Genomic DNA, 19,978 nt, shown 5'->3' on the forward strand with positions numbered 1-19,978 from the left:
GAACATTTCTTATAGATTTAATTAATACAGAGAACTCATTTCTAAGTGCATTCCAAGAAGGGGGATTTCACAAAGTGACATGTGTGTATATAATATTTAGTAATAATAATGGTATTATTGATCAGAAAATTAATTTGTTTCTTATTTAGGACCACACCTAGTTGGACAGATGTGAAAGAAAAGAATCTATCTTTATGAGTTTGGACGTCAGCCAGTGTGATAGAAATGTGATATTTTACTGTGTTTACTGTTTCACCCTGCATGCTTCATTATTTTATACAAAGGTTTCACTGTGTGGTATTTGATTATTTGATTATGTTACAGCTAGGTGAAGTTTCCCATGGGAAAGATGCTCGTTAGAGAGTTTTCTTATCAGACTGTCCTTGATAGGCCTTCATCTCAGGACAGCTGGTCCCTACTCCCTTCCTCTCCTGGATAGCTGCGTAATACCCTTACAGTATAAAGTCACCTGCTTCTACACTGGCTCTTTGTCTTACACTCTGCAGACTGGTTGCACTCTGTCTGTCTGTGTGACCCTTTGCAAAGAATAAAACCCTTAAAAGACGTCTGGATTGGACTCTTTATTTCAGAAGACAAACTAAAGGACAAATTTCCATTACATTTGGTGTCAGAAGTGGGATGGTTTGGCAAAGTTTGTCTGGGACCTGAGACGGCCGGCGACTGATCAGCCTGGAGTAAAGTGTCTCAGCCTCCACCTCGCTGACTTAAGAGACGGGAGGGTCGACCGTCCGCGCCCCGGACCGTTGCCACTACCATCTCAAAAAAGAGTTGGACCTACGTTGTCCTTAAAAACGGTGAGTGTCTGAAATAACTATTAAATTGCATTTGTTTTGTCTTTGTTTTTTCTTAGACTTTCAGCTTAAGATTGCTATTTTGATTGTACCATCTCACACGTGGATCCTTAGTTAACAGGGCCGAGCAGAATTACAAGCAAGTTTTTCTCCTCTGTTAACTGGTTGAGCAGGGCTGTGCAGAAATACATTTTTCTCCGCTGTTTTAATTCCTTTTGGGGTTTAAACAGGGCTGTGCAGAAAAAAAAAAAGGAACAAAAAGAGGAGCAATAAAAATATATAAAATAAATAATAATAATAATAATAAGTTAAAAATATTTGAAATAAAAACAGGAAAACAAGGGTTTCTCCGCTGTTCCAGCAATTTTGGAGTCTTAACAGGGCTGTGAAGAGGACTGTTTTTTTCCACTGTCGACCGCTTTTGCCAGAGTTTGTAGCCGTAAACAATCTGGATTTACAGTGACGACTGTATCTAAGGAAAGGGTTAGAGTCCCTAAAAGACTTGTACAAGCAAAGAAGGATAGTGTGGGAGATGGGAAGTCAAACGAGCAAAATAAGCAAAGGTGAGAGACCTGATTATTCTTCACCTATCATACAATGCATGCAAGAGAAATATGGTGAAGAATGACAAAAACATAGAATTATTGGTGAATTAATTCTGTTTCCTATTCAGTTTGAGGCAATTACATCAGGTAGAAAAGTGATTTTTTTAAGGGTAAAAAGACAAAGAAGATTTTAAACATAAGCATTTGAAAGCGTCATGCATGTGGAAGACAGGATCAGAGAGTAAGAGAAGGCAAAGGAAGTATGCCAAATAAATGCCTCACAATGAGGGTGAAGGAAATGTGAACATAGAGAGACATACATTAGAGATGAGGTTATGTGTTGGAGTAAAAACTGGTAAACTGAGTGGAAAACAGCTCCTAAAATCCTTCTGCCAGTTGTAAAAGTTATGACTGAAAAGATAAAACATCTATGGGACAATTTGATAAGTGGGTTGAAATGTGTTAAATGTGAGTTTTAGTTCAAAAATATATATATTTGGAGCAGCTAAAGACATGTTTGAAGAGAAAGGAAAGGAGAGATGCAGAAGAGCAGGCAGCCTTGTTCAGAGGAAAAAAAACTAAACAAAAAAACAAGCTGAAACCTACAATTTAAGGCAGATTGCTATATAAACTAGAATTAAGGGAAACAGAACATTTGACTAGATAAAATAAGGATAAAAGGAAACTGTTAAAAAGACACCATAAGAACAAACTAACACATTATCTCTTCTTTAACTGAGGTACACAAGTCATGGAATCCATTCCGGCTGATCCAGTCCTGGACTCCGCTCCTCCTCCTCCGATACGCTCCAGTCCCAGATCCATCCAAGGATGAAGACTATGCTGATGTTAAAACTGCTGCTGAAACACGACACCATAAGCCAGAGAGAGATGATGAACTAATGCAACATTAAAGAGCTACAGAAGCACTGTTCTGCTCCGGTAACAGTAATGCAACACATCGTATTGCCCAGTCATGGAAATGCCAATTATAAAAGGAATATTTGGTATTTGGAACATTGTTGAGGCGACGGGTCACGTGACAGCCTCACATGCAATTGGAGCAGTTTGGAGCGTTTATCAAAGGATGCCATAATGACTTAAAGACAGCTGAGTAGCAAACCAGCTCAAACAACAACTCCACTTTGGAGACCTGCAAGATTTCTACAATCTCAACAAAATACTTCACTCTAGTTTCACAAGAAAGTAGGCTGGAGCACAGAATGGACTCAGTACAGCGATGTCATCATTGGAGAATTGCAGGCCAATCACAACATGTTTGCATTCAAGAACAGATCATGTAGAGCTCTCCAAGTTCACACGATCATCACCTTATGGTCACAGCGGTCTGAAATAAAGTTCATCGGAAAAGAACATGTTCTGAGCGGGACAAGGCCAGAAACTGCTGTTGGAACAAAGATGCCGAATTTCACAGCGTCTTAGTGACAGACGAGAGAACCTGCAAGCTGAAGATTCACACAAAGAGGACAAAAGTGAGAAAACAGCCATCAAAAACTCTGTTCTGAGCCGTCACAGTACGAGAAAACGGACAGTACAGTGGACAAAGGTGGACATTGGTACACAGAGATTGTCTGGACAGATCCAAAACAGATCCAAATGGACTGAGCTGGAGGGGGCGGGACGGACGCCAGTGACAGGAAACAGCTGGGACACACACACCGGGTGAGTCACAATTTCTCACAGAAAAATAAATCTTAAACACAATGAAACAACAAAAATGATATTAAGTTATTAGTAAATGCTGATGAGCCTGAACAGCCTACATTGGTGATGAATGAGAAGCACCAAGAGTTTTAGAAAGTGTCATTTAAACCTAGCAGGGGACAATGCTGCTACATGATGTGTTGAAAACAGCCCAGAGAGGGGCAGGTTGCATATATGGCATCATGTTGATGAATTCTGATGACATAGTTGCTAAACACTTATTTCAGTTATCAGAGCACTAATGAGTGACGCCACTGCACACACACACACACACACACACACACACACACACACAGACACAGACACACACAGACACACACACACACACACATAGACACACACACCACACACCATAGACACACACACACACACACACACCCACACCACACACACACACACACAGACACACACACCACACACACACACACACACAACACACACAACACACACACACACCACACACCCAACACACACACCACAATAGACACACACACACAGACACACACAGACACACACAGACACACACACACATAGACACACACACAGACACACCACCACACACCACACATAGACACACACACACACACCACAGACACACACACACACAGACACACACACACACACACAGACCACACACACACACACACACACAGACACACACACACACAACACAGACACACACAGACACACACACACACACACACCACAGACACACACACACAGACACACACACACACACACACACACATAGACACACACCACACACACACATAGACACACACACACACACACACACACACACACACACACACACACACAACATACACACAAACACACACACACACACACACCACACACACACACACACACAGACACACACACACACACAGACACACAGACACACACAGACACACACACATAGACACCACACACAGACACACACACACATAGACACAGACACAGACACAGACACAACACACACACAGACACACACACACACACACACACACACAACACACACACACACACACACACACACACACACACACACAGACCTTTAGGTACATGCAGACAGACTCGTTACTCTGCACAATACACAATTCTGACGGACAGGATGCAACAAGTTTTAATTATTATGGAAGAGGGACAGTGGAAGAAAAAAAAGAGAGAGAACTATTGCAACATATTATCTGGACAAGGAGGCTGTGCTGTTGTTTTGTTTCTTCTTCTCCTTCTCTGATCTTAGCTGTACCGAGGGGGAAGTATACACATGGCGAAGCAAAGCCAAGTGATTTGCAAACGGATGGATTTGGGGATAAAGTCCACCCGGAGTTGGCTGACTGACAACAGGCCCGTAAGTTGGAATCTGAGAACACTGTACAGTAAAGAGCAAAAAGTCCTGCTCAGGTTAAAAGAACCATTGAACTAGTTCCTGTAACATCTTTTTACACACCGTGGTTAAAACAATAAACTGTGACCTCATGTCTGAGGTGCAAACTGAATGAGAGTCTATAGCTGTAGTTCACACAAAGTTTGATTTGATGTGTGAAATAATATTTACAAATATTAAACATGTTTTCTTTTGTTCACTGCTGCAGGCTGCAGTGACCTGTACGCACCCACATTTTCACAAAAGATTGTGATGAAGGCCGACCAGCAGAGCGACAGAGTGCTGGTAAATGCATTAGTGCAGCCGCGAGCACTACAGGTTTAAAGATTTCACATTATTGGCTACATCACAGACCACACATTCTCTGTTGGTGATTTGACAAAGGTCTGTTTTTAAAATGTTACATTTCCCGCGCGGCTGGTCGGTTTCCGTTCTGCAGTCCATCACACGAAGCGTGCTGAGATGACCATTGTGTTGCTAAAGCGGTTCGCCCACAATGGCCACACACAAGGCTGTCTGTCTGTCTCTAACTGCAATTCCAATAGACAGAATAACTTCTCTGGGAATGTGATCAGGATGAGAGTAAAGCTCTCTCTCCCAGTGCATACAAGCCAAAACCAATCACCATAAAGAGGTGATGATGATTTTATGGACAAGGGATCCCATTACTGAAACAAGAGAAAGCTTTCTCCCATGATTCATGGTAAACTAACAGTGCACTTGACTGACTTGAGCTGACGAAGCTGAGCTGACAGAGCCTCACTGACTGAAATGGTTCTCTATAGTCTACCTGTACTCGGGGACGACAAAGACCTGACCTGCGTTCTTACTTGACTTGACCGCAGGACGATCACATGACCTGTTCTGACGCTACATCTTGGAAGCGAACCAGATGCCTGGTGCTTATTGTCGTGTTGCTTGCTGTGTCTGTTGCTTTATGTCACGCTGGATGTTTCTTTGTGAGCTGCTGCCGTGTTGATGATAAAATGTGATGCACGCTAACAGACTGACCCCATTTCTACAGGAAAAGAATGCCGCCTGCTCGTTCCTTGTTGTTTGATGTTCTTGTTTAAATCCCTTTTTTTAACATGGTCCAGAGTTTTGCCCATGCGCTCTCCTCCACAGAGAAAAGGGGGAACTGAATGCAAAACTATGGAATGTGTGTGAGGTGTGTTATCAGACAGCCTGGAAGCTCAGAGGCTGTTTCACACACACAGAGCAGAGTGTCACCCAGAAGAACCATGTGACCACCTGATGAGGGAGCTTTTTAGCTAAACCCAAGCAAAGGCAATAAGTGCTGTTGATGATAGTTGACATGTTTCCAAAATGGACAGACATCAGTGTTACTACAGAAACATGGTGACAGACTGAGACCAGTCGCTTTTTCTTTCAGCAAAACTGGATCCAGTGGCTGCAGGGTTACCACGTTGTCATGGCATCACGTCACATTGTTGGTTATTCTGATTTAACCCTTTGGTCCCTCATGCGGTTTCTATGATCTTGCTTGAACATAAGACCTCTCATCTCTCCACAGCACGTTGGCTCCGATACACCACTGTTCTATTGGATATGCCTAACATCGCTGTCAAACGCTGTAATGTTGTTGTGTAATGTTAAATCCTGCAACTTTGCTCCCCATTCCAGGAGACGGAGAAGATCATAACTGTGTTGCTGTGCTTGAGCAGGTTTGCACTCCACGTCCAGATCTGTCTGAAACACCTCTAACTAACCCAGACCTGATTCTCTTTGATGACGGGTCTGCTTCACGCAATGTTAACACAGGAAAAAATCATGTTGGTTTTGCTGTAGTCACTCAGCACGAGACACTGAAATCTGGCCCCTTGCCATCTCATTATTCAGCTCAAGCAGCTGAGTTGGTTGCACTCACTGAAGCTTGTAAACTGGCCAAAGACAAATCAGTAACTATTTACACAGATTCTCAATATGCATTTGCAACCGTGCATTAAAATCTGATGGTAAGCCTATTCTGCATCATGATAAAATAGCTGCATTGCTTGAAGCAGTGATGTTGCCGTCTGCTATTTCTGTATGCAAATGCCCATACTGATGCAAAAGACTTTGTTTCTACAGGTAACGCCAAAGCTGATGCAGCTGCCCGCACCGCAGCTCAACAGGGCCTGACACACACACACACCCCTGCACGCAGACACAGACACAGATATTCCTCTGACATTGCATGCTATGCAACAGTTTGCTCCATCAGATGAGAAGCGCACATGGCAACAGGCTGGTTGTAAATATGCTGATGGATTGTGGACTGGTCCCAATGACAAACCATGTTGACCCAAACATTTTTTTCCACATTACGCTAAATTGACACATGGGTTGCATCATGTGTCAAAGGGAGGGATGTTCGATCAACTAAAGCAACACTGGTTCATGAAAGCTTTCACAACATACGCTCACAACTTTTGCCAAACGTGCTCAATCTGCCTAACACACAACACAGGGAGAGGATTGAGGGTTCCCTTAGCGGCACACCCAACGCCAGATAAACCATCTGATCACCTGATGATGGACTTTATTGAGCTTAACCCGAGTCAAGGCAAAAGGTTCTGTTTGGTCATAGTTGATATGTTTTCCAAATGGATGGAGGTTTTTCCAACTTCAAAACAAGACGGTGCAGCTGGAGCTAAAGCCCTGATTTCTGAGATCTTGCCGCGCTGGGGCGTGCCTTCTAAAATCAGCAGTGACAACGGCACACCTTTTGTAATAACTTGGCTCTTATATGGGCATTGATTTGAGACAACATTGTTCCTTCCACCCAGCGAGCGGTGGAGCAGTAGAAAAAGAGAATGGAACATTAAAAGCTAAGCTAGCTAAATGTTGTGAAGACACAGGTCTTCCATGGACAAAGGCGTTGCCGTTGGTGTTGATGTACATGAGAACGAGGGTAAGAACTAGGTCAGGTTTGAGCCCGTTTGAGATTCTTTTTGGGCGCCCTCCACGAACAGGGATAGAGGCAGCGAGCAGAGTACCGCCTGACACACATCACTGTGAGAATGATTGAATGACTTTGTCCTCTGCTCTTGCCCGTCTACATCAGCAGGTTAAAGAGGCCCTACCCTCTCCAGCGACAGAACCACTGCACAGTCTCCTAGATTTTGTGGTGGTTAAGGACTTCAGAAGAAAGCAGTGGAAGGCGCAGAGGTGGAAAGGTGCTCCTGACAACATACACAGCGGTAAAAGTGGCTGAAAGAGCTACGTGGATTCACGCCAGCCACTGCAGGAAGGAGCCTGCACCAGTACAACAATAGATCAACAAGCGTGCACAATCAGCACCTCGTGCTGTGAGTGAAGGAGGGATTGGGAACGCTTAGGCAGCCTTTGTCTCGGACTCACAGGCTGTTAGACAGCAAACATCAGCACAAGGGAGCTAGTGGGAAAACTCCTGGTCTCACCACTGCTGATTTAAGTGACGCCGCAAAACATTAAGAGTGGGTAGCATGGTTGTCTCTGGAAGGAGACGTCACGGGACCCAGTCAGACACCCAGACATGTGTGGCCTACGAGGAGCAACAGAGATGTTTGCTGCCATTGCAACAGCATGAACAGTGCCTCTGTTGCAGTTCTTAGATCACAAGCGTGATGCACAAAAGCCACCACGACAGAACACCACAGTGAACTACAGGCATTGACATCAAATAGCAGTGTTGGAGGCAAGAGAAGCACCCAAAGAGGCTGGGATGCTGGGCTAATGTTTAATAACTCCTGCTGTATGTTTGTGCCCAACAATACAGCTCCAGATGGTTCGGTGAACCCAGTGCTGGAAGGACTGCGTTCCCTACGAGAAGAACTTGCAGAGAACTCTGAAGTGGACACTAACATGTTCGACCGGTCAGATTCTGTGTTTGCTAAATAAAAGGCCTTAGTGATGCCCACACTAGCAGGTCTAATGATTGCTGTAGCTCTCTGTGGATGTTGCATCATTCCATGTGCCAGAGGTCTGATTGTAGGAGCTATTGAGAAAAGTGTCTCCATTCAAATGATCACACTCGTCTGGATTGGAATCTTTTCCATTCATCTCACATTTCAGAAGACTCACTAAAGGACAAATTTCCATTACACCAGTCATGTAAGGATTTCCATAAACTTTAGTCACAAACATAAAAAATGTGCTCTGTTGTTTCTACATTTGTGTTGCATAGGTGACAGTTTTCTACATCACATTTCAATCTTAGAATTTTAAACTGCATTTCTTTGTTTTTAGGAAGAAGTGGAAATTAAAGATATTTTGTTCTAATAGCTGATATTTCAGGGTTTGAAGTTCTCCTTGTGAAGCCAGGTTACATTGTATTCTACAGATGTTGCCTCAGGAAGGCATTGTTACATTTTTGGTTTAAAAAGTCAACTTGGCCTATCTTTATATTTTGGACTTTGGAGGTCGGTGTGTTTTCTACATTATTTTTAATTAACTGAATAAGAGCCTTTGGAATGTTTTATGACACCTTCAGCAATCCAGATTATATCCAACTTTATATATATCCAACAATTGACCATATTTGTTTCTCCATCCAGTTGTCCATAAATATAGATTTTCTTTTGCACAACATGAATCTATTGTTCCATAGCAGAACGTTCTGTGGACTAAAATTATGTTAAGAAATCATAGATATATCATATCTTAGAAAAATACAGCATAACTCTTTTTACATTATAGTTAGTGTCGGACTTCAGTTAGAGCGAGTCCTATTCTGCGCTGTGATTGGCCAGCTGTGTATTCAGTTGCATGTGTTCCAATCAGCTCATGTGATGCTGCTCAGCCAATCAAATCTGTCCATTCCGATAAGCATTGCGAGCAGAGTCCACGAGTGAGATACAGAGAGGAAGAGAGGAGACGAAAGAGAAAATAGACTTCACACGGCTTTTAACCAAGAATGTACAGATTCTCACATGTACATTCTTCCTACGGGCAGTTCAAAACCAGAATGTATCTCCAGTCCAGGCCAGAGCTCACGTTTCTCACTGAACAAGAGAAAGTAGGGAAGTGGTAGCTTTATAAGAGGGAATGAAAGAGGAGAGGAGGTATTAAAGAGGGGGTATTCTCCTGGTATGCTCCTCTTTTCACCCTGTGTTGAAGGCTTCGTTTTAGCTATGGAGTGATGCATCTTGTCTCTAAATGATCTTTGTTGGGAGTTGCACATGCTCAGTTCCTAGTTAAGGACTACTAGCCAATCAGAAGCAGAGAAGGGCGGGTCGGCGAGAAGCCGGTAAACAGCTCAGGTTCAGCCGTACGTGTTGCCGACCAGCTTGGCAACATGGACTGGAGCGAGAGTTTCAGAGCGGTGAGTTATTAATCTGTATCCATAAAGTTTTAACTGAGCTCTGTCTCTACATCACAGGAACAACTTTCTGTCCACTGACTGCCTGGAGGGTAGCTAGTGTTTGGAAGGGAGAGGAGAGCTGTGTGCTGCAGCTCGCTGTTTCTGAGGGCGTGTCGGAGTCGCCGCTCGGCGAGCGTTATATGAGGCGCGTTTAGCTTTCATCCCTGTGACGTCACAGGGATGTTTGTTAAGATGTGTTGAGTGTTAATTATAATTTTGGTTGAGACTACACTTTGATCACTCAAAGCTACACTTTAGTTAATTTTGTTTTTCTGAACTGAATTGAGCAACAATAAAATTAATTTATATTAAGATGCACATTTACAAAAACGTTTTTTAAATTTAGACTTTAGATTACTTAAATTTAGAATTTATTATTAGTTATTTATTATCCCTTCAGTTTTATGTAAAAACTGACAGTAAATATGTTATATATGTGATACAGCTAGGCCATACGTTGTGATAGCTACTGAATGATAAAGCAAGTTGATGTTCCGGATGTTTGCTTGGTGAAATTTCTCTAACTGGACCTCTTTGAATCAATATTATGTTGCATGCAGTACTGGAGGCTGCAGTTTCAGGACCCCCGCAATCCCAGGGCCTCAGTTATTTTGCGACAGCGCCATCTAGTGGAGTGGTGGTGGTAATCCACAGCAACATGAAGGAGGTTAACGCTGTCTGCTAGCACGTTGGCCGTGAGGCTGATGTCCAGAGCTGTAGGGTTAACCGGTTGACATGCACATAATTAATAACTTAAATTTAGGCAGACACTCTGTGATGGTTGTGGTAAGGGTAATTGGCTTCGGTGGACTGTCAAGTGTAACAAAGCCAGCTGGCAGTATCAAAGTCAACACGGGTCCTGAAACTGCAGCCTCCGGTACTGCAGCTACATACTATATACACAATATTTCCTAAAATTAATATAAGATTTTAGGAAATATTGACTCCACTCAAATGATTTCTTTGGAAATGGCAGCTTAGAGATGGGTTTAAAAATGATTTATAACAACAGGATGTAGAGAGAGCTTAACGACAAGGAACACTAACGAACCAGCGGTATCGATGACCCTGGCCAACGACCCCACTGAGGTTAAATAGCTGAGTTTCCCTGCCAGTCAGTCAGAACTGAAGAAGTCCTTTGGATGAGGGACGAAACGTCTTCCAGTATCTTCAACCAAGTCCAGTTGCCCTTGATTTTAACCTTCATTGGATAATAAGGCATGTAGTTTAAGCTAACTTTAGCATGCAGCTATGAAATAAGGCGTGTAGTTTAAGCTAACATTAGCATGCAGCTATAAAATAAGGCATGTAGTTTAAGCTAACTTTAGCATGCAGCTATGAAATAAGGCGTGTAGTTTAAGCTAACATTAGCATGCAGCTATGAAATAAGGCGTGTAGTTTAAGCTAACTTTAGCATGCAGCTATAAAATAAGGTGTGTAGTTTAAGCTAACTTTAGCATGCAGCTATAAAATAAGGCATGTAGTTTAAGCTAACATTAGCACACAGATATAAAATAAGGCATGTAGTTTAAGCTAACATTAGCACGCAGATATAAAATAAGGCATGTAGTTTAAGCTAATGTTAGCATGCAGCTATAAAATAAGGCATGTAGTTTAAAATAAGGCATGCCATTTAAGCTAACGTTAGCATGCAGCTATAAAATAAGGCATGTAGTTTAAGCTAACTTTAGCATGCAGCTATGAAATAAGGCGTGTAGTTTAAGCTAACATTAGCATGCAGCTATGAAATAAGGCGTGTAGTTTAAGCTAACTTTAGCATGCAGCTATAAAATAAGGTGTGTAGTTTAAGCTAACTTTAGCATGCAGCTATAAAATAAGGCATGTAGTTTAAGCTAACATTAGCACACAGATATAAAATAAGGCATGTAGTTTAAGCTAACATTAGCACGCAGATATAAAATAAGGCATGTAGTTTAAGCTAATGTTAGCATGCAGCTATAAAATAAGGCATGTAGTTTAAGCTAATGTTAGCATGCATCTATAAAATAAGGCATGTAGTTTAAGCTAACTTTATCATGCAGCTATAAAATAAGGCATGTAGTTTAAGCTAACTTTAGCATGCAGCTTTAAAATAAGGCATGTAGTTTAAGCTAACTTTAGCATGCAGCTATAAAATAAGGCATTTAGTTTAAGCTAACTTTAGCATGCAGCTTTAAAATAAGGCATGTAGTTTAAGCTAACTTTAGCATGCAGCTATAAAATAAGGCATGTAGTTTAAGCTAACTTTATCATGCAGCTATAAAATAAGGCATGTAGTTTAAGCTAACTTTAGCATGCAGCTTTAAAATAAGGCATGTAGTTTAAGCTACTGTTAGCATGCAGCTATAAAATAAGGCATTTAGTTTAAGCTAACTTTAGCATGCAGCTTTAAAATAAGGCATGTAGTTTAAGCTAACTTTAGCATGCAGCTATAAAATAAGGCATGTAGTTTAAGCTAACTTTAGCATGCAGCTATGAAATAAGGCGTGTAGTTTAAGCTAACTTTAGCATGCAGCTATAAAATAAGGCGTGTAGTTTAAGCTAACTTTAGCATGCAGCTATAAAATAAGGCGTGTAGTTTAAGCTAACTTTAGCATGCAGCTATAAAATAAGGCGTGTAGTTTAAGCTAACTTTAGCATGCAGCTATAAAATAAGGCGTGTAGTTTAAGCTAACTTTAGCATGCAGCTATAAATAAGGCATGTAGTTTAAAATAAAGCATGTAGTTTAAGCTAACATTAGCACACAGATATAAAATAAGGCGTGTAGTTTAAGCTAACTTCAGCATGCAGCTATAAAATAAGGCATGTACTTTAAGCTAATGTTAGCATGCAGCTATAAAATAAGGCATGTACTTTAAGCTAATGTTAGCAGGCAGCTATAAAATAAGGCATGTAGTTTAAGCTACTGTTAGCATGCAGATATAAAATAAGGCATGTCGTGTAAGCTAACTTTAGCGCTTGGATTTTTAGAGCAGCTTGAATAATGTCTTAGGGTGTTTTCTCTCAACCTGGACATTAGAAATTGGTCCAAGAGATGGCTGCAGTGGCAGCGTGAAACAAGCTACAATGTAACATTAATATGCCGCTGCACACCTTCAGTTTCCATCCATAACGTGCTTGTTTTGCCACTGACACGCTCAGATAATTATTCTTAGTGTCTGACAACATTATGGAAAGGATCCCAGCTGAGGTCAAGCTTTTGTTAAAGAGTAAGATCCGTTTTGTTTTAACATGAAACATCCCTGAAATCGCCAAACCCGCCAGACTCTATTCAAATTAACTGTCATTTTATCGTCATAAAATACACATTTAAAGTGGACAGGAACAAGATAAAACCTTCACAAACCATCTTAGTTGTCTAAGAAAATAAGAAATGTACTGAAGTATAAAGGGTAGCTGTATTAGGAGTGCAAATTACAATGTGATGTCCAATCTTGCATTCATGAGGTATATATAACTTATAGCTCTAATAAAGGCCTATAATTGTCTTATAAGCAATAATTAATCAATTAATAGTTTATTAGGCTTTAATTAACACTTATATTGTTGTTTATAAGCATCCTATAAGGTCTTATAAGTGTCTTATTAACTGTTTATTACTGCCTATTACAAGCACCTTAAAATAAAGTGTTACCTACGTCTCATTTACAGAAAATAAAGCAAAAACTTTCACATCCTGTAGAATTTACTGGTAAGGTAGGAAGTGGAACAGAGAGAAGTGAAAATCCAGAGCTGCGAGGAGACGGAGAGATTGAGGGAGGAGCTAAGCTGTTAGTGAACTATAGAAGAGAGAGGAACTTCCATATTCAGCAGAGTTCAATACACAAAGCAGAAACATTCCCTTTATTCAACATGCTGTCATTGGACTATTATGTACTTTCTCTACTGTTACTATCCATTCTAACAGGTATGTGAGATCCTGCTGAGAAAGTTTCATTACTAACTTTTCTGGATGGGATTCATTTGTTGAGTCTTTTACAACATGAAATAACAGAGTTATCTCTTCCTTCAGGTGTCAGCTGTGAAGAACTCACTGCAGTCAGGAATGAAGAGTTCACTTTAGAAGGCAGCTCTGTTACTCTGTCCTACACATACTCTAAAAAAGCAACTAGTAGTGATTATTTCTTCTGGTATCAACAATATCCAGGAAAACCACCAGAGTTCCTCGTCTCACACTCTGCTTCAGGAGCAGTAGGAAATGATCCAGTCCCTCGACTGTCTGTTAAAGTGAGTGATGATAAAACCCATCTGGATCTGCAGATCTCCTCTGCTGCAGTGACAGACTCTGCTGTGTACTACTGTGCTGTGAAGCCCACAGTGACAGGAAACACCAAAACTCTGTACAAAAACCTGACAGCTCCTCTGAAGATTTACTCACTGCAGCTCCTCCTTTTACTGAACAGCAGCGCCACCAAGTGGACACTGACAACACAATCTAATGACAAGTTACAACATTACTCCTGTTATTAATAAAACACAGTTAATCCAGATCATGGTGTTTAATTGAGGCTATTTCTGTACAGTAAGGCACTCCACAAGGAAGTCTTCTTCTACACAGAATGCTTTGGTATCACTGATGATGAGACAAACTAAAATGATTACAGACCCATGTTGATGAATTAACTATTCCAGGGTGAAAAGTGGTTAAAGAGACTTTGTTGTAACAGAAAGTTCACATGTTAAAGCTCCTCATTATGAGCGCTCTGGATAAGAGCATCAGCTAAACAGCTGAGATGTAAATGAGATGTAAATGTTGAGAGTTCCTCAACAGATGATGAAGAGGAAGGGCCAATGATGTGAAGGCCCAGATCCATCAGAGTATCAATGTTCTTCCTCTCTCTCCTCCCCTCTCACTGCAGACATGAACCACTGGCTGAGAAACATCCTGATTCTGACTCTCTGGCTAGGTAACTCTTTAAACCTACTGATTGTTCTCCTTTAATCAATCATCTTTATTGATCCATCTCTTCCTCTGCATGTTCTCTTCTTCCCCAGAGTGTAAAGGAGAAGACAGAGTGACCCAGCCAGCAGGAGATGTCATTGCTGCTGAAGGAGACACAGTTACACTTGGCTGTACTTTTGAGACCAGTGACCAATACCCCTACTTGTTCTGGTACAAACAAGAAGTAAATGAGTCTCCTAAGTACATGCTGAAAAGTTACTCAAAAACAACAGATTTTGATGCAGAGTTCACAAAAGACAGATTTAATGCTACAATCAAGGATAAGTCAGTTCCTCTGAAGATCCAGAAGCTTCAGCTGTCTGACTCTGCTGTGTACTACTGTGCTCTGCGGCCCACAGTGACAGGAAACACCAAAACTCTGTACAAAAACCTTTGGAGCAAAGACAACAGAATACTCCACAACGTCCACTAGAGGGAGTCACACACTGTTAAACTTCAGTGGTTTATGATATAGTCAGGATTTGTTTTAGTGGTGATAGAAGCAACATTAAATGAAGCACCACAGATAAAACACAATAAACAAATAACAGAACTTGAATATGTTCATAGTATTTTCAAAGTATCTTCAATACTACTCCAGCAGATTGTTTTCACAGACAATTGAAATGCTTGGTGACTGTAACCATTGCAAGCTTTAAGCTGTGCTGCCTGGTTTGAAGCAATATGTAGACTGTAATACCCCCATTTGCACCTCTCACCATAATGTCCATTTAATTCCCACCTACAAGTCCCTGCTCGAAAGCAGGAGAGCACAAGTAAAACTGTACTTGTTTGGAACAATGATGGCATTGAGACCTTAAAGGGAAATGAAGCAGTCAATCAAGTTTACATCATTTACACAATGGATTTCCACTACGATCAACAATTATACAAGAAACATGACAAATGTAAACGTATAAAAGACAAAAGAAAAGAAGAATTGTCATATCTTTAACGGAAAGGGTGCCACCATTGTGCAGTACGATAACCTGCAATGTCACGGGGTTGGTTGGCTTTAAGGCTCTGGGTGAGAGATAGTGAAATATAGAGCCAGTGAAAGAGAAATAGTGAAAGAGATAGTGAAACATAGACCTAGTGAAAGACAGAGCCAGTGAAAGATAATGAACAAGAGATAGTGAAAGACACAGACAGGGAAAGAAATAGTGAAAGAGTGAAAGAGAGATAGTGAAAGACAGAGCCAGTGAAAAAGACAGTGAAAGACAGAGATAGTGAAAGAGAGAGTGAAAGACAGAAACAGTGAAAGAGATACTGAAGAGATGGTGAAAGACAGATATAGTTAAAGATAGACATAGTGAAAGAAAGAGCCAGTGAAAGAGATAGAGAAAGAGACATAGTGAAAGATAGAGCAAGTGAAAGAGAGATACTAAAGAGATAATGAAAGACAGAGATAGTGAAAGATAGACATGGTGAAAGACAGAAACCGTGAAAAAGAGAGTGAAAGACATAATTAAAGATAAAGGTAACGAAAGAGATAGTGAAGAGATACGGAAGAGATAGTGAAAGACCAAGATAGTGAAAGAGATAGTGAAAGACAGAAACAGTGAAAGAGATACTCAAGAGATGGTGAAAGTCAGAGATAGTGAAGAGATATGGAAAAGATACATATTGAAAGAGATAGTGAAAGAGATACTGAAGAGATAATGAAAGACAGAGATAGTGAAAGATATACATAATGAAAGACAGAGCCAGTGAAAGAGATAGTGAAAGAGATAGTGAAAGACAGAGATAGTGAAAGACAAAGAGAGTGAAAAATAGACCGTGAAAGAGAGTGAAAGATAGACGGTGAAAGACAGAGATACTAAAAGAGAGAGATAGCAAAATAGACAGTGAAAGACAGATAGTGAAAGACAGAGATAGTGAAAGAGAGAGATAGATGGATGCCACGAACAGAGGACAACCAGTGGAAACTCAGAATAGAATCAAATATAATAATTGTTTTGAAAGGTTTTCAAATTATTATTATTTTCATTGTCAGTTATTTTAGTAATTGTTCCTTTATTTGTTTTTTTATTTGTTTTTATTTCACGTTTATGGGTAATGGGGTTCGGGATGTAGCAACATGTAAAAGGAGATGGCAGACATGAAAATATATTTTGAATGCTTTTTATATGCTAAAGCAAGATTAAATAAATGTAATAAAGAATTCCAAATGTCACAGTGAAATATATCATTATCAAAATATTGCCTATAGACACACGCACACACCTGTCTATAGATTTGTCTCCCTCTTAACCCTGCCTTGGCCGACCTCGTCCTTTCTCCCAGTACTGTATCCTTCTCAGATTATTTCCCACACAGTTTTGAACCTGGTATCTTATTTCCTCTACCTGCAGCTTTTGGTGTGCAGCAGTCTCTGTGACCATCTCCCTCTTATTTTATCGTAGCAGTCAGCCTTGGCAGCGGCTGCAGCACTACAGCCGTTCAGTCACTGTGAGCCAGTTCCAAATACTGTCAGCAATCTTTACATCTTGTCATGGTCACATATTTGTTTAATCAGCTAATATCTCCTAAGTTTGTTATAATATCGATAGTCACAGATCACCACCAGTAGTATCAGCAGCAACATCCCCAGCAACACCATCAACAGCCCACAGTGTTTAAAGCAAGAGCTGGGTATTCCCTGTGTTTCTTTTTCAAAACTGTGTCATACCATTGCTGATGTATCAATACAGAAGCATCAGTATACGCATATCAGCAAGGAATACATAACAATATATTTCTGTATCAATATTTTGAGAACAGCCCTATTTAAATCCTTGTTCCATGTGCCCTTTTATACTTTGAGTACCTGCCCTGGTTCTGATAGCAGGCACTTTAAACTGTAGCCCATTATGTGACCTGAGATTATGACTGCTTTGTAAAGTTAAAAATGTCCTGTTTAAATAATTTGGAAGTCTACCTAACATATCTTTGCAAGTGAAGGGATGACCATCCTTCCAGTCTGCACAGTATAGAATGATGTATCCTGAAACTAGAGTTAGTGACATATCTGAGAGCTGAGTGATAAAGGGGGTCAAGTTTGGACAAGGTGGACAGAGAGGCAAACCTGTAGGTAGTGTACCTATAATCAATCTGTGGCAGAAAAAGGCCAGCAGTGTGTTTTTCTGAAGCCATGGAAAAGCAGGACTTTCACCTATACAGAAAAGTCAACGTGATAATCAACATGGTATTTAAAATTTAGGTTTTTTGTAAAACCAGATTCCCAGATATTTGTAATCATCAACAGACTGGATACAGACTCCATACAGGGTCGTGATGTAGAGGGGTGGTACCTTTGTTCGCCCAGTGGCAAAAATCATAACTTTAGTTTTGTGGGAATTTAAAAGCAACTTCAAATCTGACTTTATTGCAGGGTATAAAAATCTGCCTGCACATTTGAAAAGGCAAACTCTGCTGTGGGGGCACAGGAGTACAGAACTGTGTCATCTGCATACAGATGATCCTTACAGAATTTAAACATCAAATATTATTAATGTAAACTAGGAAAAGCAAGGGTCCCAAAACTGAGCCTTGTGGAACACTTTTCCTAACAAGGACTGGATCTGACATGTTGTGTTGCCATGTTTATCCATTTGTGAATGATTGGTCAGGTAACTGTGGAACCATTTAGCCGCTTTGCATCCAATGCCTGCTCTCAGCAGGGTATTTACAAGTGATGGATGGTCCACAGTACCGAAGGCCTCCGTAAGTTCTCTGAACAATGATACACAGCTAAATTTGTTATCTATAGCCTCGTTGAAGTCATCCATAGCTTTTAAAGTGGTGGTTACTGTACTATGCACTGACCTGAAACCGGATTGTATTTCATTTCAAATGTTCTGTGAGTCCAAATATGATTGTATAGCAACTAATGATTTCAAGATTTTTAAAAGAACAGGGAGATTAGAGATTGGCCTGAAATTGTCAATCCAAACATCAATATTATTAACACTACATCAAAATTTTTAAAATAATTAATTTGTGAAGCTGGAACGATGAAATGTTTTGACATGAAAAATGACAAATGATCAAAACAGCTGCCAATAAAAACATTTTTTTCAACCAACTAATTGTTTCAGCTGTGCTTGAATAAACTGTTGGGTAATTAAATTAATTACAAAATATTATATTTTAAACTCTTCATATGTAGTACAATGCTTACTTTGTAAAGTAACAAAAGCTGTTGTAGTGAAGAAAAAAGAACAATCTCTCTGTCTGAGTTTGGTGGAGACACAAAAAGTGGCCTGAACAGAATATACGCATTTGTACATAAGGACAGTACTTGAGTAAATGTACGTAATTACTGCCCACCACTGAACGGCAGCATAAGTGTCATTTCCAGAGATGAAGGTACAGGTACGTAGAGAAACAAATAAGGTATATGTTGGAGTAAAGTGAGAACTGAGTGGGAAACAGCTCTTAAAATCCTTCTGCCAGTTATAAAATTTACGACTGAGAAAGATAAAACATCTATGGGACAATTTGATAAATGGGTTGAAATAGGTTTCCTGCTAAATCGAATAAAAGAGACGAAACCTACCATTTAGGGCAGATATGCTCTATGCTATATAAACCAGAACTGAGGGAAAGGAAATACTTTACTGGTTGCACCTCTGTATGTTTGTCTGACACTTTGTAAAGAATAAAATTCTTAGACATCTTGACTGATTCTTTATTCCAGAAGACTCACTAAAGAAAAAGTTCAAATACATCTGACAATAAATTATGGACTGTAAGTTTGATGCCTTGTAATAATAAGCTGGTATGTAACGTCGGCCAGAGTGCCACTGCACTTTCACATCCAGACAAGGATGGACAAACACCTTAATGTTTCACTCCAAAGCCTGAGTCATGACCAGTTTCACACCAGTGTTTGGAGACAGAATAAGCTCCATGTTTGCACAGACTGCCTTCATTTGTTAGAGGGGGAGATGTCCAACCATAATGAACACAAACATCTCTGCTTTCACTGTCAGTAATGCGGCAGCTCCAGAGATGGAAGCACCTAAATCAGCCCTTGGAAGAGTCTAGAAAGGACGTGACTGCCCCATTGTGGGAGTGAGGGAGTGTTTGCTGAAGCCTCTATGTGTTAAACTGGTGGTAGCAGCTCTTAACCATTCGCTATCAGTGGAATATCCAGTTTGAAGTGGTCGACACCACCGAGCTGGTTTTGGAGATCCTTAGGTGTTCTGAACTGCTTCATATTTTAGCCCTTTATC

The 19,978-nt window shown here is 40.5% G+C and overlaps 1 long non-coding RNA gene and 1 gene segment (V, D, J or C); both read left to right on the forward strand.

The window, feature by feature from the left end:
- Positions 1–532: 532 nt before the first annotated feature.
- LOC119900163 lies at positions 533–8,744 on the forward strand. Its single transcript, XR_005444015.1, has 2 exons — positions 533–815; positions 7,540–8,744. It is a non-coding gene; the product is annotated as an uncharacterized LOC119900163 (long non-coding RNA).
- Positions 8,745–14,674: 5,930 nt separating this feature from the next.
- LOC119900164 lies at positions 14,675–15,930 on the forward strand. The segment is given in 2 exon segments: positions 14,675–14,724; positions 14,813–15,930. Coding segments are annotated over 2 exon segments (426 nt in total).
- Positions 15,931–19,978: the final 4,048 nt, after the last annotated feature.

Source organism: Micropterus salmoides, unplaced genomic scaffold (genome assembly GCF_014851395.1).
Source record: "Micropterus salmoides isolate LMB-PRFRI ecotype aquatic unplaced genomic scaffold, ASM1485139v1 Ms_hic_scaffold_1288, whole genome shotgun sequence".
Classification (NCBI taxonomy): Eukaryota; Metazoa; Chordata; class Actinopteri; order Centrarchiformes; family Centrarchidae; genus Micropterus; species Micropterus salmoides.